Source organism: Lacerta agilis, chromosome 1 (genome assembly GCF_009819535.1).
Source record: "Lacerta agilis isolate rLacAgi1 chromosome 1, rLacAgi1.pri, whole genome shotgun sequence".
NCBI lineage: Eukaryota > Metazoa > Chordata > Lepidosauria > Squamata > Lacertidae > Lacerta > Lacerta agilis.
In genome coordinates, this window is record NC_046312.1 from 114,517,333 (window position 1) to 114,542,035 (window position 24,703).

Genomic DNA, 24,703 nt, shown 5'->3' on the forward strand with positions numbered 1-24,703 from the left:
CTTCTCCAGAGGTGCTTTTTTTTAAAAAAAAAAACTATTCAAGACCAAAGTCTCCACATATGTGAGCTGGGGACTTGGTTGTTCTCATGTGAATTATATTCCTTTGGTCATGCTGCAACCCTGAGAGTCATAAGTTAGTAGTGGATCACTTCTTTTATTGCTATATTGCAAAGGATAACCAGCCTGAAATGTTTTCCTTGTTAGAATTCTATGTCAGTGAATAAGGAAACTTGATCACTAATCTTTAAAAATATTTAAATTCAGTTATTTTTTCCAGAAAGCTTTGACTTAAGACATTTTATTTGCTTTCATATTTTATGTTAGATATTTGGTAAAAAGTATATGTTAGCATTACATTCCTGAACCAGCTACAATTGGAAATGAGTGGTTGACTCACAAATGGAATACATATACCAGCAAACTCAACCAATAAGTGCAGTGTGGTCAACATAAATATTACGTTGCAGATAAATAGATCTCAGTTGCTTCATAGATCCTTTTTATTTTTAGAGATACTCTGAACATAGCAGTAGAAACTGCAGTATAGAATTACTGTTTTTAAGGACTTACAAAAACAACAACCTTTCATATACCCATGTTTTCTCCTCTGACAAGTGATTTTTTATTATCCTTTTATAGCTACAGTTGAAGCATGCAGTTACGACAGCTGAAGTTAACCAACTTAAGGAAAAGGTGCAGTTTTAATATATAATGATATATGAAAATTATTTTGGTTTGTATGGTGAAACCAAACTTTAATCAAAAGCAAGTAAGCTCATTGTTTAAACAAATTATTTATGATGATTGATGAAGGATGTTAGCCCTTGTATATTTTTTCTCTTTCTCTTGGTATTTTATTTTTAATATAAATATGATGTGTTTATTAAATTATTCCATGTAATAATGCTTTGAAACAAAAGCAAGCTCAGAACCATCCTGGTAGAAATGGCAACTGTATCGGAGGAAGATTGCATTAGATCTTGCTCTGTGCACCCCAGTTTTGATTCCCAACACACCTTTCTCTGCTGCCCATTCTCATTTTGTAAAGAGAACAACTTCCTTTCCCTTCATCATCTATAGTGCCAGGCTTGAGAATTACATGGTGCAGTCTGATTTCTTACCTCCTGCTACAGAAGGGAAAATTCTACCAGGTGCACTGTAAAAATGTTAGTATGTTGTCTATATGCTGAAAGTTTTATTAAGATGGAGAATTGCAACATTTGTTGATAAGGAAAGCACACACACACACACACACACACACACACAAATAAATTGAATGTTAGCATAAAAAACTGTACCAGGTGTGGATTTTTCAATCACTGCTGAACTGTGTTGGGAAAATATCTGACAGGCAAAGTAAATTCATTCTATGTAAATTTCAACAGTATAGGAGTCTTTGATCTGTCAGTATTATTCCTACGTTATCATTTACTAGCAGAGTGGCAATGACTTGTTGCATAGAGTGAGCTATGGCTACTCTCTTTCCTTCTATCTAAAGTACAGTATGAAAAGTACCGTATTTTTCGCTCCATAGGACGCTCCGGACCATAGGGCGCACCTCATTTTTAAAGGAGGAAACAAGAAAAAAAATATTTTTCTGGTTTTCCTCCTCTAAAAGCCCTGTTTTGTTTTGTTTTTTGTTTTGTTTTTGAGGATCAGCTAAAAGTTTTGCAGCTTTTTTTGCAAAGGGAAAAGCCCTGGGGTTTTGGGGTGTTTTTTTTTTGGAGGATCAGCTAAAGGTTTTGCTGCTGTTTTTGCAAAGGCAAAAGGCCTTTTTTGAGAATCAGCTAAAGGTTTTGCAGCTTTTTTTGCAAAGGGAAAAGCCCTAGGGGTTTTTTTTTGTTTTTGTTTTTGTTTTGAGGATCAGCTAAAGGTTTTGCAGCTTTTTTTGCAAAGGGGGAAAAGCAAAGCTCCTTTTGCAAAGGGGGAAAAGCAAAGAGGAAAAGCCCCATTTTTATGGGGTTTAACTCACATTTCTGAAAAATCTTAAGGAAAGGGAGCCATTTCTACTGTTTTCAGACAGATAATCTAATCAGCCAGTCACATGTCCTGGGGAAACAAGCAACCTCCCTCTGCAGCACATTCAACAAAGGAGGGCGGGGCTGAAAGGGAGCCGGGGACTCTTATCTCTCTCCCGATCTCCTGCTGATCAGCTGCTGAGCGGGGTCCTTTCAACACTCCCTTTTCTCTTTGTAAAATAAAAAGCACAATCTGCTTTTGGCCCCTGGGCAATTCAGCTCCAGGGACCACCATTCGCTCCATAAGACGCACAGGTATTTCCCCTTACTTTTTAGGAGGAAAAAAGTGTGTCTTATGGAGCAAAAAATACGGTAAATCTCATGCTGCACTGGCACAAATGCTTACATGGCAGGGAGAAAACAGGAACCTCTGCAAAAACATCTTCTATGAAACTAGTAAATGTTACTCAAGCCTTGGATCTGACAACGCCACTGCCAGTTTTCATTTACGGTATTTAAAGCATTTTAATCCCACTCTTCAACCAAAAAAAGCCCCCAAATTCCGATGCAGATACAGATTGAATGTAAATGTATGCTGCAGCTTCAATGACTTGTATGAAGCTTTCAAAATATTGCTAGCAAGAAGCTGTCTGATGGTGTAGGCCTTTAGAAATGAGTTTGTTTCTGAAGGTGGGATAGCATATTTGTCTTCCATACTGACAGGAGCAGTCTGAATCTTAGAACTTTGGTTTCTCGTTTATTTGGGATGTGGCCAGAAATAACAAATAAAATGAGAATATGTTGTAAAATGAATAATCCTGAACAGATTTTGTCCAAAAGGACTTCTATGAATCTACAGCAATGTTAATAATGATTAATATACAAAATTACTCATACTCAAAGTAGATTCACTGAAATCATTGATATGCAAGTCAGTAGCTTTTTGTTGCTGTTGTTTTATTTTCATTGCTGCATTAGAACTGACTACTTCTTTTTTAAGACTCATAAATGATTGTGAAGAGTTACATAGCTAATACCTAATACTGATGAATTGTTTTTTAAAGTTAAAAGCAACAGAAGCTGAAAAGATTGAATGGGAATTAACTAAATCCCAGCTCCAGGAAACTTTAAGTGAGAACAAAGAAAAAATAAAGAAGTTGGAGACCTATTGGTTAGAAGCGCAAAGTTTATGCAAAACAGTAAATGAACATCTTAAGGAAACTCAGGAACAATATGATGCCCTGGAGAAAAAATACAACAAGGCCAAGAAATTACTCAAAGAGTATCAGCAAAAGTGAGTTCCTTGTCATTTTCTTTCAGTTAATCTCATACAGGACATTCCTTGTCATTTCTTGCATGTACTATAGGATATGCATATATGTCAGTGGTTGATTTTGGATGATGCAGAAAAATCTAAGAGAGTTTGATTTCAGTAGTGAAAACACTCTGAAACATGGAAAGCATAAATAGATGGAAGTTATCTAAGTTGATGCCACAGTGGGAAAATGCATCCTTTACAACATCTATCTCATCATCTGACAGATACTCCAAGTAGTTTCTACAGAATATTTAAAAACAAAGTCACAATACTTTGATAGTGTATCATTTGCTATTATCTTGGAGGGGCTTTGAGAGACTTTTTGAGGCACCTCAGTTCTCTAATAAACACAGCAGAGAGGTAAGTTAGATAGGATTCAGAGCATGTAAATCTAAAGGTAAATTTTAAGTAAAAGCAAATCAAGAACTTTTAAAGAAACCAGGAGGTCACATGGAACATCTGCTAAGCAACAGAATTAACATTTAAAATAGGGTGGCGGGTGGGAGTAGAATAGAAAACCACAACACATTTTCTCCTTAGACTGGTTAGTCAGATCCTGCAACAGGGTCTCCTGTATGTGCATTTGGAGGCATGCAAGAAAATTAAATCCATCAGGCTGCTTACAATGTGGAATGGGTTTTGGTCTTAAGGAAAAATGGAACTGGTCAGGTTAATTTAAAAAAAGAGAGATTACTTGGAAATGTATTTTGCTGGTAAGAACAGGCCATCCTGGTAAGCGGGAGAGGACAGTGGCAATAGAAAGAGTAGATGTGGGACAGGCAGGGAGTGAGTGGGAGAACAAAGAACAAGTAGAAAGAAAGAGAACAAGAAGCTGTGCAATTTCATGAAGACGTTGGTGTTCACTAGTTGTATATAACAACCAGAATAATACTATGTAAGAGATGAGATTGTAAAAGTAGAAGACTTAACAATATCTACAGTACTGGTAGTTATTTTTAGCTTTTTCAATACACATGTTGATAACTAGCTCAATTTAATACACTGTGTTTTTCCAGTTCTGTTTTCAAATGAAACTCTTCTAAATTGCATAATGTGTCTGTTTCTTTCCTCTTCCAGAGAAGTAGAACTCATGAAAAAGGAAGAGGATCATACAAAAATTATTGGAGAGAGAGACCAGGAGCATGTAAATCAGCTGAAAATATTGCAGGAGAAGGTTAGGCAAGATGAATTAGTAATTACTGGCTTTAAATATGTTAAAAACTGCTTTATTGATTTTTAAATTTCATTGTAACATTTTCAGATTTCAGAGCTTGAAGATAAATTAAAAATATATGAGAGACTCCCATTTATGTTTGGAAATAGCAGTTTATTAGAAACTGCAACTCCAAGTCCTGAACAACTTACAGAAAACCTTGAAGTAAAAGATGATGTTAAGGAATTTGAGTCTTCAATAGAGAAATTGGATTTTTCTGGTAAGTAAAAGTAGAAATTCAGCAGCATTTATTTCTTCGATTTCTTAAATATGTGCTATATGTTGTTGCTATGAATTTTACAGTGGAAGATGTCAATCTTGCTAGTAAGTAGAACTGTTAGTCCCTAGGTGATGAAGCAGGAATAATACTGATTCCATTTGTGTATAAGTAGGGCTATATCAGGGCTTAAAACCTTTACTGCACTTTTACTGCATCAGTGGGAACCTCCAACCCTGAAAACCTTCAATACTTTCCCTGTATTGATTCCAGCCAGTGTTCGAAACTCCCATTGTTCTAGGCGCATTTTGCGAGAGGGAATTTCATTAGTGCGAGTAGTTTCTGAGCTCTGGGCACAGTAGTGCACCAAAGATTTCAGATTAAAACTGCGGAGTGGAAGGAAAGGAGGACCTTTTTCTGCCTGCCCATTTCCAGCTACTCTATGAAGACTGGAGAAGATACCCTCTTAAGAATATTAGGGGGGATGGGAAAAGGAAGGACTAGACCATGTGAAAAATGAGCATAATATTTTAGCTGCAGTTCATTCCTTTTCAGCTTTATATTCTTGCTATTAAAACAGTGTGCCTAGACATTCCATTGTTGCGCCCATAACCTAGGTTTAAGGTGCCATTTAGCTCCTAGCTTCAGGGCCGTCTCGTCATAGGGCCTGGGTGGTGCAGCGCGCCAGGGTGCCGGGCCCCCCAGGGGCGCCCCTGCGAGCCTGCCGGCATACCGGGCACCCCCTCCCCAACCCGCCCCTGCCCCCACGGGCGGGCGCTCGCGTGCTGGTGGGTGGGCTGCAAGCCGCCCGCCCTCTGGAGCCCCAGCTGCAGCGCTGGGAAGGGCGTGCAAAGCCCCGCGCCGCTCCAGCGCCACGCCCCTCATCCCCCGCTCACCCCCCCTCCCATGGGGCGGCCAGCGCGGGAGGGAGGCAGGCGGAGAGGCGGCACGCCGGGGGCGCCGAGGGATCGTTGTGCCACGGCGGCCGATCCCTTTAAGACGGCCCTGCCTAGCTTTCATATCTCAGGTTCTAACACCAATTCCAGACCTTTGAAGGTGACCCGGAAACTGCAATTAATCCAGAATGCGGCAGCTAGACTGGTGACTGGGAGTGGCCGCCGGGACCACATAACACCGGTCCTGAGAGATCTGCATTGGCTCCCAGTACGTTTCCGAGCACAATTCAAAGTGTTGGTGTTGACCTTTAAAGCCCTAAACGGCCTCGGTCCTGTATACCTGAAGGAGCGTCTCCACCCCCATCATTCAGCCCGGACACTGAGATCCAGCGCCGAGGGCCTTCTGGCGGTTCCCTCACTGCGAGAAGCAAAACTACAGGGAACCAGGCAGAGGGCCTTCTCGGTAGTGGCGCCCGCCCTGTGGAACGCCCTCCCGTCAGAAGTCAAGGGAATAAACAACTACCTGACATTCAGAAAACACCTAAAGGCAGCCCTGTTTAGGGAAGTTTTTAATTTGTGACTCTGTATTGTATTTTGATTGTTGGAGGCCGCCCAGAGTGGCTGGGGAGACCCGGCCAGATGGGCGGGGTATAAATAATAAATTATTATTATTATTATTATTATTGGGCACAGGAAATGGCTTGCAGGCACAACAGATCGACTGATTCTTGGCATCTGCATGCCCCCTAAGCCTTTGCCTTCAATGTTGATTTTAAATCATGTGGGCATAGGAAAACATTTCACCTGACAGAATGATGACTTCATATGATTGCTCTGAAATGGCCCACAGGGTTTGGGGGAGGTAACAATCTAGCCTGCGGGCATCAAAAGGTTCACCACAACTGTATTGCTGAGTCTAGTTGTCTTCAGGGTTCCTAACTGAAAGAGTCCCTGCTAAGGAATATGTCATTGGTTTTTTATGAAATACGTTTCCTCTTTCTAAGGGGAAAACTTGCTTGTAGCTGCTCCAACAAAAAGTGCAATGGTCAGCTTAAAAGTCAACCTAAATCTGGCCAGGGCAGATCCTTAACTGGAGCTAAGTGATAGGACCACTGGGATATGCATCTCCCAACATCTTGTAATGAAGATCTCCTGATATCCTTACTCATGGTATGCACAGAAGTTGCATACATAATGAGAAGAACACATATATTTTGTATCCTCGGTGAAGTAATAAATAAGTAGGGATGTATTAGACAACTGTTAGACAACTGTTAAACAACCTGTAAAAGGTGCACAGTACAAGCAAAATTTGTAAGTTCTTCAATATGTTCTTTAATACGATCCACTTTGAATTGCCATCTGTTTGCTAATTCAGCGAGGTATGCCTTCTGTTGTAAAACTCAGGTATGGTCCTGACAGTTGTATACTAACAAAGGACTTAACAAACAACTTATAAAAGGGCATTTTATTGAACCAGCTGTGCTACTGAAAAGGGTGTGCAAGCTTTGGAGTCTGAATTCAGTGTTTCCATTCAATTTATAGAGTCAGATTACTTAAGACATTGAATGCAAGCTTATAAAAGAGCACTGACTAATTTTGTTAGGGAGGGGATGGGGAGACAGAGGCTCTGTTGCTGGAATATCATTTTTAAGGTAACTTTGTTTTGTTTTGTCTTTTTTTTTTTTTTACAGATTTTGATACTTTTGTTGGGGACACACCAAGGTTAGACACCAGTGCACATAAGGCAAAAGCTCAGCTTGCCTTGAAAGTGAAACGTCAGCCACCTTCTCGGTCAAAGCTGAAAGCATCTCTTGGGGCTGGACAGAAGGAAATAAACTTGCTGGTACAGTATTCACTTCATTGATTCCCCTCCAGATATAATTTAACTTCGTTTAAATGCATTCATTGATGAGATTAATTTTATCATTTAACCAACACTCCGCTGTACCACCTTTTCACTCTTAATAATATGTCCTGCTATGAGCTGGGTTTTTGCTGCACATTTCAGTAAATCTCTCTTCCTGCTGCCACCACAACAAATTTATCTGAAAACTTGGCTAACATAGCCAAGTATGAGGCATGTAGTTTAATGCAAATAATATATTAAATAAAAAAGTAATGAACAGTGGTTGTATGATTATTTAAAGTACATAAGCATTTGGTACCTTGGACTTAGGCAATTATTAAAACTTTAAATTTTAAAACTTTTATTTCTTAATACATTTTTAGGATGTGGATGATAATGATAATGATGATAATACAGAGGAAATAATCCAGAGCAGATCTTCAGAAGTGACAGAGAAGATCATTTCATCACAGCAGAGTGATGTAGATCAAAGAGATGAGAAGCATGAGCATGCTGAAAGCACTGACAGTTTATTAGAATCAAGTCCATCAACTTCCTTGCACTCTTCTCCAGTATATAAACCAAACACAGAAAATAGTTCTGAAACAACTCAGCCAGCTTCTAATGATGATACAACTCCAAATTCTCCTTCAGGATGCAGCAGAAATGTCAAGCATAGAGACTCAAAAGGCAAAGGAAGAGTGAACAAAGGTAATTTAAAATTCCTTGTGTTTAAAAATTTTAAGTCCTGAAAAACTGTTCATACACACTGTGTGGTTCTTGCCTCCTGCTATTAAAAGTTAAACAGTTGCTGTTTCCCCATTCTTGTACATTATGCCTCTAATGTAAACAACACTGTAAATTTAATATAATATTTAATCTTCTATTTAAATGTAAGAAATTGCACTATCAGTATGCTTCAGTCATTTGATGTCACCTTGCAAAAGCAAAGAGAATAATATATTGTAAAATAAAAAATAATAAAAAATCCTTCCAGTAGCACCTTAGAGACCAACTAAGTTTGTTCTTGGTATGAGCTTTCGTGTGCATGCACACTTCTTCAGATATCTGAAGAAGTGTGCATGCACACGAAAGCTCATACTAAGAACAAACTTAGTTGGTGTCTAAGGTGCTACTGGAAGGATTTTTTTTATTTTTTATTTTGTTTTGACTATGGCAGACCAACACGGCTATCTGCCTGTAACTGGAAATATTGTAAAATGTTTGTTAGCACAATACAGTTTCTGTTGTGCTCGTCAATAGAAGAGGCTTTGCTTTCTTTTAAGTTAGGAAGTATATCAGTGTTAGACTTCTTATGTCGTTATTTTATTTTACACAGATGACAAACGAGGTGAAGAAAAGACTGAATCAAGTGAAGGTGCCTCTGCGGGCAAGTCCAAAAGGCGTTTCCCAGATTTTGGGTACGACATGCATGTTTTAAATGATAGAATGTTTGTTAAAAGTTCCTGTAACTGAACTGCAGTTTTATCACATATCAAAAACTAGTTCGATGCTAATCTGCATAACTGGCACTGGGAATGATTGTATCAAAATTGAAAATGACACTGGTTTGAAGAGTACGTGGAAATAACCGCGCTTCAAACTTCTTTGTTCCTCTGGCATCTCAAAGCTTTAATAATTTGCTTCATGCCATAAGGGTCCTTCAGTGCTTGAATGACTATCTTTGGGAATGGCTTTGCCTCAGTCTGCAATCATAAACACAAATTAATAAGAAATAAATTTAATTTGGGATAGGCACCGTTAGGATCAGACTATACACATTCAAATAAATAAAGAACATTGTTCTGTTGCATTATGACAAAATATAAAGGTTAGATCTTGTGGTAGGGCTTTTCTGTTTAAAATTTGAGATAATAAATCTAGCTAAATTGCAGTTGGTTCTGTATGAGACCAGAAAGTTACTTTTAAGGTGGAATGCTTTTACTATTGTTTAACTTTGTGCATCTTTAGAGAAGGATGTTCAGGTTCCCCTCTGCCAGAGTTGAGGGTAAAATTACAGTGTATGTCCATAGCTCATAACTAAAATAATGATTGATGTGTAGTGACAACCATTCTAGCACATAGCAAAGAAGGCACAGATGGGATGGGATGTAAAGTTGTGGGTGTTCAAGACAATTCTTGTTTGGGGGGAGAGACCATATATATCAACAGCTAAGGATGCACCTATGTGTCTTGAGTTATATTTACTAAGTTATATGATGATGGGTTGCTTCTTTTCTTCTTCAGTGTATATTCTCATAATGGAATATTATAAAATATTTGTTATAATTGATTGCACTGTGAAATACATTTGAAATGTGAACCATATTTCTATTTATAATTGACAATTGGGCTGGTTCAAAGATAGTGGGTCATTTCAGTTTAACTTGATTGCTTGTGGTCAGTTGGGGATTGATCTACTTGTTCTCTCATTTACCCCACTTCCCATTACTATACTTGACTAGTGTGAATTGACAATTGTGTGAAACCTATTGATTTATTTTGCAGTATGCCACAAATATATTGGGACAGATTTGACTTACTGGTAGCTAATTTGTGCATTTTATTAAACTATTTTCTTTAATTTCAGGGGCCTAAGAAAATCTGGTGGTAAAGGGAAGAAGCAAGAAAAAGAAAATGCAAGGAGTTCGCTAGACAGCCGGTACTTAGAGAAGCATTTTATGTTCTTAACTATGCATTCCAATGAATTGTGCAATTTGAACAATCATCTGAATGAATATACATCATTCTCAATTCTCAATTTTATATCGCGTGCATTGTTAGAATGTTGAACCTCAGTTTCAGTCTTTTTGAAAAAGGAAAGTATTCAAAGGCAATCAGATTTACTTTTAAAGTGTTTCATAGCTGGTAACATACTAGTGCTCAGTTTGCAAAAAGATAACATAGCAGGAAAGCTACTTCTGAAATATTTTATACATAGTAATTTAAACCTACTAATCTGAATAACATTAAATTGCTTTAAACTGTGTGGTGTAAAATGTGTTTCCGTGTACTGATGATGAAAATATGACTCTTATGTCATATCTATTTCACATGGTATGATTATATGTACAATAGATTGTCAAAGCTCATACATGAAAAATTACATTCTTTCAGGGGCTCTCGAGAATTGCTGGAAGACTCTGTCAACAACTTATCTGCGTCAGATTCAGATTCCCCTATCCCCACTTGTATGCCTTTCTCCTGGTTTGGAGACAGCCATAAAGAGCATAGTTCTAGTAGCACCCTGAGCTTTTCTCAGGGTGGGCATGATGTTGCATTGGAACAGAGCCAGGAGAAGAACAGAAACAAGGTAAAAGGTGTTTATTTGTATATATTTTGCACATTTAGATTTGATTAATATTGCTCAAGAGATAAATGCTGTGACAAGTATCGTAAAAACGAAATACGTGCAAGTTGTTCACCTTAGGAAGTAATATGTTATGTATGACTAGTGATCCCCTGTGGCATTCAAAAGTATTTTTACTAGTGCTGACTTATTTTCTCCAGCTTTCAGCTTTCCCAATTACGATAAGGCTAGCCTATTAAGGACAATGGATTGCGATCCAAGCATGCCCTCCCATGAACATAAGGGCTTATTCTGTTCTCAGAAAGAACTCTGAACCAACAGAGGCTTCCACTGGAGGAAATGGTGTAGTGGAAATTCCCTTGTTAAAAAGAGTTCATCTTCATGTTGCTTTCTGAAAAAACTAAAGGCTTTACATATACACAGATGAAAGTAGAAAATCTGCACATTAAAAAGCAGTGGTGATGGCAAGGCTGTCTGCAGTCACATGATTTCTCTCCCCTCCCCCCCACTTTGTCCTTGCCACCCATTAAATGTGCATGTTGTTGCATGCTTGATCCTTTCTATATGGTAATAACTTCGACAAAACAAATGTGCTACTCTACCCATAGTTTTCTTTCGTTTTGTGGATTCCATATTTGTTTCAGTTTGTTAAATTAATCTACACGTGCATTTCAAACCATCAGCATCTCATTTTGCATGTCTTGGTCTTGGAAAAGATTTCTAAACCTCGAAAGCGTGTACAATCTATGCCAGCATTAGTGTTTTTATGCCTGCTTGTGTCCACATAGAGATTCAATGATTGAACAATGATTGAACAGTTTACTCACATCAACTTGTGAGTTGTCAGATAGGTGAAACAGTGTGATTGTGACTTTAGTTCTTCCCATGCAGGGAAGTTACTCAGGTTGCAATCTTATGCACACTTACCTGTAAGTTCTGTTGAACTCATCATACTTACTTCTGACCAGAGGTGGGGGATGTTTTTCATTTCTTCTTTTTTAATATAACATTTTTATTAAATTTTCCACTTTTAACAAGCCAATCAAATCACATTAAATATTCCAAATTATACATATACATATCAAATAGTCCAAATATTCTGCCAAATTATAAATTGGGAATGTTTTTCATTTCTATGGCCATATTCCCTTGTGAGGAACCTTCTGGATGTCTTATGCTAATGGTGGGTGTGGCCCCAGGGCTGCATAGAGAGAGGCCTGCAGGGCTGAATTTAGCTCCTCTGTCTGACATTACCCATTCCTGATGTATAGGATTGCACTGCCAGTCATTTAAAACAAAATGCATCGTGTCTTTGTCCAGAGTTGTCATGCTACAGTTGTAGGTCTGTCTTTAGAACTTTCTGATTCTGCATCTCTAGCCTTTTCAGTTCAAGCCCAGGGTTGATAACTTGCAACTGCAGTGAGCACAGTAGTGCTTAACTACACTTAAATGTATATGGCTTAAAAAGCACCTTTCTGTGCTTTTTGTACTGTTATGAGAGAGTGGTTCATTGTTTTCTGTTTGCATAGGTAAGTCTTGCCTGTTATTGCAGACCTCGAAAGCTATGTAAGAATGGTCACCACATGGTACCTATGATAAATACCAGTGATACATTCAGTTTTATTAAAGTCAGGTTTATTGTACTGTGGTTCTCAGAGTGGGAAATGTATGTTTCTAAAGAAATAGGGGCAGGTAGGAAGGATTGCACTTCCCTGATCTAATGAGGAAATGAAGGTTAAAGTTTGAAGAAGCATTAAAGTATGGGAAGCTATAAAGGCTTTGTGCCTGTTTACCTGTGCCCACTATTACTTCCTCTTTCCATAGCTTGTTTCATATACACTACTAAAATAAGGTAACAGACACACCTCAATTCATGTGAGCCCTTTGTTCCCCAGGAAATCTTCTCCTGCCTCCTATTTTGTTGGGCTTTGTTACCCTTACATTTTTTGTGCCTTTGAGTGAAAGAAAATAACTACACCAGCTGTAGGGCAGGCATGGCAGTGGAGCATATGCCTGCGCTACCTGTGGCAGGTTGAAGAACAGACCCCCTAGGAGGGCGGAGGGCACCCTCCAGTGTGCCAGAGTACAAGGTTGTAGAGAGGTGAGGAGCTCCTGCCTATTCTCCTCCTGCTCTCTGCTGCTGGGTCAGGCCCAACCTGGCAGCAGAGCTGCTGTGGCCACGAATTGGCTGAGGAGAGTGGGTGGCAGCTTTGCCGCACTCTCTCCACTTGCTGTCTGCCACCGGGTCAAGCCTGACCCAATGGTCGAGGCGGAGCTACTGCAGCCAGGCGCAAGGTGCCTTCCAGCCAAGGAGGGTGGACAGGAGCTTTGCCGCTGCCTCTCCTACTCTCTGCTGGCAGGTGACAGACCCACTGTGGCCAGGCATGCCTTACCGCGACCGAGGAGCGCTGCTCTCCACTGCCGGTCAGAAGTCACCTGGCAGCAGAGCTGTTGCCACCAGGCATGAGGTATGCTGCAGCCAAGGAGGGTGGGTGCCAGCGCTCCCGCCCACTCGCCTGCTTTCCTCCCCTGGCTCAGGCCTAACCCAGGGGGCAGAACTGTAACAAACGCAAGCGCTACGGCCAAGGCTCAGCTCCTTCTGGTGCGGAGCCAGGCTCTGATGAAGGAGCATGCTGTGGGGGCGCCTTTTTGGGCCCCCTCTCAAAATTGCACCCAGGGCCATTGCACCAATGCCATTGCACCCCATGCTACACCTCTGGGCAGGCATAGTTTTTATCGCTTGTGGGCTTGTTGGGAGTAGGAGTTTGAATCCAAGGCCTCCTTGATTCATCACAATGCAGCCCTATTCTTTTCCAATCACCATTGGCCTCCAGTAGTGGACCATATCCTCCACCTGCAGAGTGGTAGATCTTCAGGATCCAGTGGTCCCCCTGTCTGGGAATTTAGGACTGGTCTCTAACTAAAGGGCCATAATTACTACTAAAATATCTGGTCCTCCAATTTTCTTGTTCCATCTTTGTGTCCATGAAATACCATAACCATAACCATACATATGTGTAACAGACAGCTGGCAGGATAGAAATACATGTTACTGTTGATTTTGGTGCTTCATTCCAGCCACCCCTCAGCCTGTGTTATTTTGGACTAGGTATTATCTCCTCCCATATTGGACAGGAAGAGGACTCAGCCAATGCCTGTTGGGCTGTTAAATACTATTACTTAATGTATTTATATCCTGCCTTTCTCCCAAATTGGGATTCAGGATGGCAAGTATCTGAGAGGGTGGCAGATTAGGGAAGCCAGCTTTAGGGGAGGGGGAGTCAGCAAGAGTGCAGCAGACAAGTGTCAGTCCTGGGGAGCCCCTCCGCATCCGCGTGACCATGCTGGGTGCTAATGTAAGGCCTGCTTGCTCTAAATAAGGGAGGTGGTGCAAGGAGAGTAGCAAAAGGAAAAGTTATCATGGCAGGAAGCCATACTGCTCCCTGTTTTTCTTACTATACCTGCAACTTGAAAGCAGGGATGGAACATTTGGAAGCAGAGTCTTTGTGCTCCTCAAGACCAGGAGCTGCCTGTGGTGCAGGTCTTGGTTCCAGTCTCTGATAATCAGAAAACTAAGGTCAAAGTGTAATCCCTCCCTAGCCCCCATTAAGGGAATGAATTCACGACTAACCCTATTCATTCCTGACTAACTCTATGTGCTGAAAATAGCTACCAGAACTCTCTGAATGTTTCTATAGATCAGATGATAGGAGCCCAATACTTGTGTATTGTGAATTGGGAGAGAGTCATGATGAATGTAGATAAGTTTATAGTTCAGAGTTACTGGAAATAAATGATTAGTTATTTTTACTTTTTTAAAAAATAAGACACTGTGCCTCCTTGTGATTTATTGTTCCAAGGGGGAAGTTAACAACACATTATTTTCACTTGTTTGCAGAGTAGAATTGTCATAGATGATTCATACGATAGCAAGCCAAGTTGTGATCTGTCAGGGTTAGTGACAGAGCCAAATCTTTCAGGGCGTTCACACACTTTAACCTTCTCTTCAAACGAGGTGAGTTTCAGTGTGTCTGTATATTGTTGATATCACAATTCAGACTATATTATGCAATTTAAGTTTGTCTCTGATAAAAAGAGTAGGTTATCATCATTGCACCTTAATATTTTAATAAGCCCACATTGAAAAATGTACCTAGCAGACAAAAAGTATTTTGCTTGTTATCAGTTTTGGGTTTGATATATTGTTGGCAACATTTTATCACACTGAGCTACTTTGCATGTAAACGAAGCCAAACCAAGACTGAATGTGTATCTGCTCTGCTCCTGCATTGCAAGAAAAAAAACACTTTTAATTACATCTCTAACATTATAAGACAGCCAGTTGATTAATAGTACCACCAGCCAATGCAGTTTGCTTTCTATGCTTCTTCTATTTGTGTGAATGGCATGCATTAGTGCTTCTAACAGAATACACATTGTCTTCCTCATTTCAGTCTTTTGGCTGTAGAGCTTAATTCTTGCTCCGTTATTTTTGAAATATTTTTAGATCATTATAACACCAAACATTTTTTGAATTTCCTAAAAATTGGATCTTTCAAAACTATGCAGAGTTCAGTGCGGAAGGTTTTGTGGTGCCAGCTAAGTTCAGCCTTAAGTGTGGAGTTTCACATCTCCTCATGTAGCATCTGGGCACTTAGCCCTATAGGTATTCTACTCTTATGAATAGCTGTTCCTTAACAGTTTTGTGTCTATACACTATGTTGACCTTTCACTTCTCTTTCAAATTACTCTGTAATTCACTTTAGATGGATACGGTTCCTTGCGACTCTCTTCCAGTTGTCTTGAGGATTTTGCACTCTCAGCACAATAGGGCTGGATTTCATTCTTCATTTTCTCTCTGCATCAACTGGGGCTTTCAGAAACTGACCTTTACTTTATTTCTAGAAATGGAATTTGCATATCTCTACAAGGAAGGATGGAGATAGTGTCCTTTCAGTGACACAAGTTAATGTTTTTTTTAGTAAATATTGGATACTTGCTCATGCTAAACATTTTAATGTAACAAAAGTAGTTTATTTGTATTTTTAAAAATATGTCTTTACAAGAGTAGCTAAGAGGCCTGACATTGTGAAACAGGCTCGGAAGAAGTATTCTGTGTTCATGGACATCACTTGCTAATCCCTGGTTTTTATATTATAACTTAATAAAGTTATTTTGCTTTTAAATTTGAACAACAAGTGGCTCTTGAATTCGTGATCCCTGCTACTTTCAGATGGTCCTTGCATCTACATTGAAAGTAAAAGAAATACTGAAGAGCTCAGGTGGGGAGGCTGTGTGAAGTTTGCATGCTGTAGCAAAGAGGTGGTTCCCTTTTCAGTTAAATTTCTCAAATTTAACTGCTATGATGGAAACTTGTAAGAAACCTGTTTGCCCCCATATGCATGTATAGTTTGATCTAGAGCAATGCAGCAGTTAGTTCATAAACCATTGCTATCATCTAAAGAAATAAGCAGTAAACCAATAAAAAAATGAGTTGCAAGTACAATAACAAAAGTAGGGGTCGCATACTACATTTTTACAAGCATATAGAAACCAACCTTGAGTTAGTGGTGCAAATGCCATTGCTGAATTTTAACAAAACAAAATTTGTATTATCAGTACTTCATTTTTTAAAAGTTCAATGAAGATGCATAATCAGCATGGTTAGACTTTATGTATTGTGATCCTTTTCTTTTCAGCACAGGATGAAATAACGAGTTTTTAGTATTTATCTTGAGTAAGAAAGAAAAACCTTCTCTTCGACCAAAGACTGTATGATAGCTTTAGGGAAACTGAAAGATAGTTTTTGTTTCTGGCCATGGTAGGTCAGAAGTATGTCCTTTGTCCCCTTAGCTACAGGCTCCTAATAAAAGTTGGGGAACCAAAGAAACCATGGCACTCTTGTAGAAAATGAATACACAGTAATACATAACAGCTTTGTATTTTTCCGCTAATGACACATCTAGACCGAGGTGGTATTATTTTCATAACTTAAGTGATAAGTTGTAAAAACCGACTCTCACTATCCCCAAGAAGTGTGCATGCACACAAAAGCTCATACCAAGAACAAACTTAGTTGGTCTCTAAGGTGCTACCGGAAGGATTTTTTTATTTTTTATTTTGTTTTGCCCATAAAATGAATTCAGCAATAGAGACCTACCCAGTGTAATAGGTAAAAAGAGTGTTTTGTTCCCTTCTCTCTAGCATGTAGTGTTCACTCTGATGTGGACTTTGACCAGCAGTTCATTTCCTTTGGCCTAGTTTCCATTTCAAGGGCATTTGTGATGTATGTATGGAAACAGTGTAATACAGGTGGACTTTATGTGGCACAAACATAGAGAATGGTATACAACCAAGTTTTACTTAGAGTAGACCCATTGAAATAAACGAACATGACTAAGTGATGGCCATTAATTTATGTGGATTCTTTACCTTTACTCTGAGTAAAACTTACCACCTAGAGTGCTGTACCTAGAAGACCAGAAACTGTATGATCCTTTACAATAATTTAAAACTATTTTTTTGGACATTCTGTCAGTGATACCATAAAACAAGTGAATTTGATAAGACCTATAAGTTATCAAGCAGGGTCTGAAAATCCTATATTTCACGAACCTGGACATTTACACTTGGTTCAGCGAGTCCACTTTTTCATAAAGGTATTTACAATGAGCATTCTTTAAATTACTGTTCATTGATATATGTGTTCAGGCACTTTGCACGATGGGAATTAAATAAGAAAACAAACTGAAATATTGGAGGGGAGACAAGCTATGCACTCAACAATTCAAAGTCTTGAATGTTTATATTATATATAATGCAGTATTTTTTATATTTAAAAGCAGTAAATTAAATTACTATGTACCTAAGTAAAAGCTGATTTGCTTTGTTAGACTTCAGATGATGAACCATCAACTACAGGGAAACAAAACCAATGGCACAGTCGGCCCATTTCTGAATGGACAACGCAGCAGGTGTGCCATTGGCTAATGGGAATGAATATGGAGCAGTACATTGTGGAATTCACAGCCAAGTGTATAGATGGACAGCAGTTAATGCTGCTTGACAGTGACAAGTTGAAGGTAAGCTTGTAAACCTGGTCTTATGCGAAGCAAAAACTATGCACTGAACATTTTAACCATAAAAGTATACTGTTATGTTATATGTTGATAATTTAGGGGTTGGCTTCCTTCCTTCAATTTCTTGTTACATAAAATAGATTCATTTTAATGGGTGTTTTTGTTGTTGAATTAGGACACACCTTTTTATTGTATCCTAAGTTAATTTATTAAGCTTTGATCATATGAAATGTTAGTACTGTATGTTCAAAAGTAGTCAAATAGGTTTTCTGGGCTTATCAGATGTTGCCATCTACTGATAAAAAACTATACTGCACCATGCTAAAAGAATGTTACTAGCTTCTCATATGCTATGGTAGCACATCTGTTTGGCCTTCCTTTAGGGACCTCACAGCAGTCCCATAAAGTAATGTAACTCTAGTTGAGTATGTGGAACATTGTATTTTTTTAGATCCTAAATATAGGTTGCTACCCTATTGGGGCGCAGGTGGTACTGTCATCCAAACCACCGAGTTTCTTGGCCTTGCTGATCGGAAGGTTAGCAGTTTGAATCCATGTGACTGAGTGAGCTCCCATTGCTTTGTCCCAGCTTCTGCCAACTTAGCAGTTCCGAAAGAATACCAGCGCAGGTAGAGAAATAGGTACTGCTGCCGCAGGAAGGCAGCAGGAAAGTGATTCTGTGCATGCTCTGGCACTTGTCACGGGCTTCCTTGCACCAGAAGCGGTTTAGTCATGCTGGCCACATGACCCGGAAAGCTGTTTGTGGACATACGCCGTCTCCCTCGGCTTGAAAAGCGAGATGAGCACCACACCCCATAGTCACCTTTGACTGGACTTAACCGTCCAGGAGTTCTTTTTTCTAGGGTGCTAACGTGGGTGGCGCTGTGGTCTAAACCACTGAGCCTAGGGTTTGCCAATCAGAAGGTCGGCGGTTCGAATCTCTGCAACGGGGTGAGCTCCCATTGCTCGGTCCCAGCTCCTGCCCACCTAGCAGTTCGAAAGCACGTCAAAGTGCAAGTAGATAAATTGGTACCGCTCTGGTGGGAAAGTAAACGGTGTTTCCATGTGCTGCTCTGGTTTCGCCAGAAGCGGCTTAGTCATGCTGGCCACATGACCCGGAAGCTGTCTGTGGATAACTGCCGGCTCCCTCAGCATATTGAGCGAGATGAGCACTGCAACCCCAGAGTCATCCGCGACTGGATCTAATGGTCTAGGGTACCTTTATCTTTACCTTTACCATAAGGTCATTTTTGAAGAGAGTAGTGCACTGAAGCCCAGCAAAATTAATAGGTTTTAAGGTAGCTGCAACCAACTTGTCCTCTTAATTATTATTAGTGCCTCAGCACTGTGAATGCAAGTGGCCACTGGACCATGCCTGAGTGGGTAGACTTTAGTATGATCTGGCCTGGATACAGATAACTACTGATCGCAATTTTCATGGCTATTGAAGCATTCCCTTCATCTTTTGAAGTCCCATGAATTGTTGAACAGTCCAGTTCACACTAATCTTTACTTGCATGATCATGGGTATACTCATGAAGACATTTTATGATTGTGAATATGAGGGAAATGTGTGGATCCGCCCCTTAAGATTGGTTCTTCCAACTATGTATTTAGGAGTGAAGGAAATAAATATTTCACATTAAGCTGTCCCAGGTTTGTACTACTTGCAAACCATTCTTGTTTGCACTAAGATGCTTTTTGTTCTGACTACGATATCTCTCTCCAGCTTGTTTAAATCATTTGTATTCCTTCCATAGATTTGCTGAATTTTGTTGTTTGCAAAAATATTTAGTTTGGATTTTTTTTTTTGTAATGGTAATTAATGGTTGTGAGTACTGCTGAAAATGTTTTTTTAAAAAAACAACAACAACCACCACCACCCAAAACAACAACAACAACCCAAAACTCATGCAACAATAAAGGGCATTATTTATGCTGCAAATACTGCTGCTTTGTAGAATATAATAGAATGTGTTTTTTCTTTGAAAGGCCCTGGGAGTATCTAGTCAAAATGACCGATCAACAATAAAGAAGAAAATTAAAGATATTAAAAAAGCACAAGAGAAGCTGGAGAAACAGAAAGAAAAGTTTCAAAAGAAAGAGAAAGAAGTCCGGAGAACTGGCAGAGTGGTAGCCACTGTAGAATCAAGCTGCTAAAATTCTTTAAGATATCCTATGCAACTACTTAATCTGGTGGTCACAAGGGCTAGTGGAACTATGCCAAGGTAATGTTTCAATATCTTTATTTTTATCAGACTCCCTTCAGCTTGAAGAAGTGTCACAATTGTATATTACTGTATAATTATGAATGGGGGAGGTGGGAAGTGATAGCTTTTACAATATAGGTTTTTTAATCTCCCATTTCTACAGTCCTTCCCTGTTTATATGATTCATCAAATGAAATATTTTCCATTTTTTTATATTTAGATCGTTAACTTGTACTAATGAACAGTAAATTAACTTTGCATTAAGTAATGTGTATATATGTATCACTTATTCTAGGTCCCTGAAGTGTCTATCAGAAGTATATACAGTACAGTTTTGATGAATAGGATGTGAACATAAATTACAGTATAATGTTGGGTGGTATCTGGTATAGAGAGGCAGTATCAGGTCATTATGTTCTGTTGAAGAGAAGTTTGTTGCCACTAGTGTTGTATAGAGGAAAAATTAAGTTTAAAAAATAGAAAATTAATTTAATCGTATTTTGACTTAATGATGTGTTTAAAATCCTGTATTTTCCAGAGTTCATTTTAAATTCAAAATGTATTGTAGTAATATAATTCATGACTTGCATCTTGGCTTTCTTATTTTCTAAAATACGGTAACACTAAGTTTCTAAACTGAGTATGTTGAAGCAGGATTTCAAAGTTTATTGATCAATTTTATACACTTTTGTATGGACTATGGGGTTTTATAATCCATGTAAGATCAAATTGTAATACTTTCCTACTCAAGATACTGAGGACCAAAAATATATTTTTACTGAACTTTCAATGCTATTGGTCTTCCTAATACCAGAATAGGAATAGCTGGAGGAGGTATGAATTGAAGCACTGGGTTTCTGCAGTGTGCATAATTACACTGTAGACTACAAAATGTCTTCCTGTTCTTAAGTTGCATTTGTTTTCCAGAATAGTGTCAAACACAATTGCCATGTGCTGTTGGGTAACACATAATCTGTTGTAGGAAAAAATACACTACATTGGAGTGGCACTTTTGAGAAATGGAATAAATTTCATTCAAAAAAGGTAACTTGTATTTTGAAATTATTACTATTATGACTTACATGTGCATGAATTAGTAACATGCTCCTATCTAATGAAATGATTATTTTGTAAGAAAACATTGAAAACTGCAAATTGTAATTGAGACTAAATGAAATGCACATTTTGAGCATTTTCAAAATAAAAGTTTTAAAATTTTAATTGCATAGTACTATTATCTTGGATTCAAGGAACCAAGAATAGGAGAAAATGTGTATTGGTACTATTGCATGAATAAGAGGGCTTTAGTCACCCAGGTTTGACTCAGAGTAGACCTGCTGGAATTAATGAACCCAAGTTTACCTGGAGTATAACTAACATTGGATACAAGCAGGCTAGAGTATTGAGAACTTGTGCAATGAAAAAATGTCTCTAGATTTGGAGTCACTTTCCTCCCAGGGCTGTTTCCATCACATAACTCTGGAAGTGTATACTTGATCTGACTGAATTAAGCCTCCTAGGTGGTTTTTTCTCTAGGAGGCTTAGTTTGCTCAGAATCAGGGGTGTAGCGAGGGGGGCGGGCCGCCCCGGGGTGGGGGTGACACTTGGAGTGGGGGGCACTGTCCCCCGTGATTGGCGGCGCTGAAAGCATCGCTCGGCACGCGGTGGCTGGCTGGCTTGCTGGCTTAGCCAGCCACCGGCGCCTCCTTTCCTTTAAAAAAATAAAAATAAAAATTAAAGGGCTTTTCTCCCCGCTGCCAGGGCGGCCAGCGAGGAGGAGGGGTGTCACGCTTGTCACCAGGGTGACACCCCCCATCCTCGCTGGCCCCCCTCACCCCTGCGGGCGGCTCCACCCGGCAGTGGGGAGAAAAGCCCTTTTAAGAAAAGAAAAGCCAAGGTAAGCAGCCTTTGCTTTGCTTTTTTTAAAAGGGCTTTTTCCCCCACTGCCGGGTGGAGCCACAGTGACGTTGTGTCGTGATGTCACAAAGCCCCGCCCCCAGGGTTGCCTCCGGTCGCCGCCCTGGGTACCTAGGAGGCTTCCTCCGCCCCTGCTCAGAATTGAGTATACACTTCCAGAGTTAATGCTAAATACATTACTTCTGGTAAATGAGCCACCATAGCCACTAGAGAGCTGTGAAAATTTGTGTCTGGGCTCTTCAACCTACCTACTATCTGAAACCAAAGGAGCACATTGGTTGCCAGATGTGAATTTTTTTCCAGGTTTCCTACCCCACTACTATGGAAGAGTACCTTTTCCCATTGTATATAAGGGAGTTGTCAAGGTGAGCCTGCCTGGCAGTCCATAGATGGAGCACACCTGAAGACTATCACAACAGAGGAATTGTGGGCCACTAGATGTTGTCTGACTCCCAACTCTCACCAGCCTCAGCAACCATAACCCATTACAGCCTTAACTAGGGGCGACCCAGTGTTTCCACACAGAAGTGATAATACAAGACAGACACCAGGAGTTACCGTGCAATTAATCAATGGAGTGCCAGATTTTAAAAAATGCTTAGGATTTATTATCATAAAAATCACAGTAAGCCTCTTTCTTGCAAGCCAAAATTTTCACAGTACAATGTTAAAATTCCGAATACAAAATGCCTGGCTGTTGTAATGTTATTCTTTCACCTGCAATCAAAATTATTTCCAAATCTTATCTCTAGCAAGGGAATACACACGGCAACCATTTTTTGTGAGTTTTATTGGCATGCGACCGCTGACGCGAGAACAGTTTTCAACCCCAGAAGGGAGCAGAATGAGGCGAGCTTACGCACACTCCACTGACACGCAAGGTGACCCAGAACGCAATCCCTGTGCAAACAGGGAGTTGCCTGGAATATAAAGTGGCATTATAAATTATTTTCTTCTGAAATGCTTTATTCATAGGAATCAATCTTTAAAATAGCAAATGAACTCATTGTGCCTATGACTGAACAGCGAGTTTGCTACCACAAAGTTGTTTTGGTTAGTGGTAAACATTCAGTAGACTTTGATTGTTGAACATACTAAAATAATCCTGATCCAGCTGGGACAATGTGCATGCGTATCCAGATGTGTACATGCAAATCCCCTGGCAGTCTGGAAGGCATGCGTGGAAGCGGACTCAACAAGCATCCATGGTACAGCAATGCACATGCAGTTCCTCTGACTACTGGATCAGGACTGTAGCCCTGATTACAATTCATATTTTACATGAATAGAGCGTACTAATGCCAGTATCTCATTCAGCCCCTCCACCTCCAGATGATCAAACCTTCATAAGTGGCAGGCAGGTGCAAGCGTATTCTTTTTTTATGATACTGTACTCTTTGTTTACTAGCTCACAGAGCAGAAATGTTTTACTTCCAAAGACTGATACCTTAAAGCAGTAGCTTGATATGTGTCTAATTTGAAAACTTCCCTACTAAGCTGCTATTGGTTATAGCCAAGGGCAGTTTCATTCTGCACAGCACATTCTATGATCCAATTCACGTAATGAATTTCCTACTAAGATGCCCCAAAGTGCAGGTGGGTTTATTTTGCTGTTTCCCCACTATCGCCAAAAATCTTAACACATCATTTGGCACTGCCATTACTCTGAAAAGGGTTTCATTCCTGAGTAAATGTGTTTACAATCATGGCACTGTACTTTTTAATCCGGCATCTCAGTTACTGCAAAGTGGTTAAACTGCATTCTTTGATTTCTGTGTGTGCATCTTAATGGAGGATCATGCCTAGGAGGCATCACATGAACATTGCAAATTGTGGAGGTGAATTAAACATTAGCAGCAAAAATTATCAAGGGAGAGCTAGGAACCAAAGAGAAGGTGAAGAGAGCATTATTTATTTTATGCCACTTTTGCTGGATATAAAGGAATTTAAATGCAACACCAAGTTGCAGAACCTGAGGTTGTGTGTACATGCAGCAAATAAGTGTTTGTGCCTATTGAGTAAAAATGTACCATAGCTGCTTTAGATGTCTGGGTGTGTGAGCAACTGTTTTATCCCCATTGGCAATGCAAAGACTATCTGGTTGGTTTACGGCTCCACCAGGTGGTCAAAGGCAGGATGAACATTTTGAGAAGTAGGCAGTTCCCATAATCCAGTTTACTCCTGCCGTTGGCAAAAGCAGCAATGTTTAAACTTCCACTGGCTTTTGTCCTCAGGTCAATGTTTCTTGCTTTTGCTACCTTCCCCACCCCTGCTTTTCTTGGTCCTACACCGTTTTTTCTCAGTCCTCTCTATTGGACTTTAGTTTCTCAGTCCTCAACTCATCACTTTCTCTGCTCCCACCTTAGTGTCATGACTCACTATTTTTTATGCCCCACTCCCTTCTCTCTCTGCTTAATTTTTAAAAAAATCCTTCTCTGTCTATCTTTCTCGTCCCTCCACCATTCCCTTGCGCGCTGACTGTTGAGGAAAGGAGCTATGTGTGTAGTGGAGCTGTTGAAACTTGCTCTTACTTAGCACTATCGGGGCCTGTTATCTCGGGCACATATGTTGAACACAACCTGATTACAGCCAGACAACAGAGCTGCTTATGGCTTCTGAAAGCAGTCCTTCTGCAGCCTCTGGCAGCTCCTTAGCCTTTCCCTTTCCTTTCTGTGTGATCTTTCTCCCAGTACCTTCACGAGATACTGTAAAATTGGTTCCTGTGCTTAGGCTGAA

General features: G+C 39.8%; 1 protein-coding gene across 3 annotated transcripts in view; it reads left to right on the forward strand.

Moving 5' to 3' along the window:
• The window catches only part of LOC117057184 (neurabin-1-like), a 40,907-nt gene extending 19,813 nt beyond the window's left edge, over positions 1-21,094 (forward strand). Inside the window, exons 8-19 of one of the 3 annotated variants that reach the window (XM_033168035.1) lie at positions 640-693; positions 3,023-3,252; positions 4,354-4,450; positions 4,538-4,709; positions 7,297-7,448; positions 7,835-8,162; positions 8,791-8,872; positions 10,042-10,113; positions 10,569-10,764; positions 14,660-14,776; positions 17,655-17,843; positions 19,833-21,094. In XM_033168035.1, the coding sequence (XP_033023926.1) occupies positions 640-693; positions 3,023-3,252; positions 4,354-4,450; positions 4,538-4,709; positions 7,297-7,448; positions 7,835-8,162; positions 8,791-8,872; positions 10,042-10,113; positions 10,569-10,764; positions 14,660-14,776; positions 17,655-17,843; positions 19,833-20,000 (1,857 nt within the window). In that variant the 3' untranslated portion in view covers positions 20,001-21,094. The remainder of the gene's footprint in view (positions 1-639; positions 694-3,022; positions 3,253-4,353; positions 4,451-4,537; positions 4,710-7,296; positions 7,449-7,834; positions 8,163-8,790; positions 8,873-10,041; positions 10,114-10,568; positions 10,765-14,659; positions 14,777-17,654; positions 17,844-19,832) is intronic. The other 2 variants (XM_033168045.1, XM_033168053.1) reach the window with 2 other exon arrangements.
• The last annotated feature ends 3,609 nt before the right edge of the window (positions 21,095-24,703 follow it).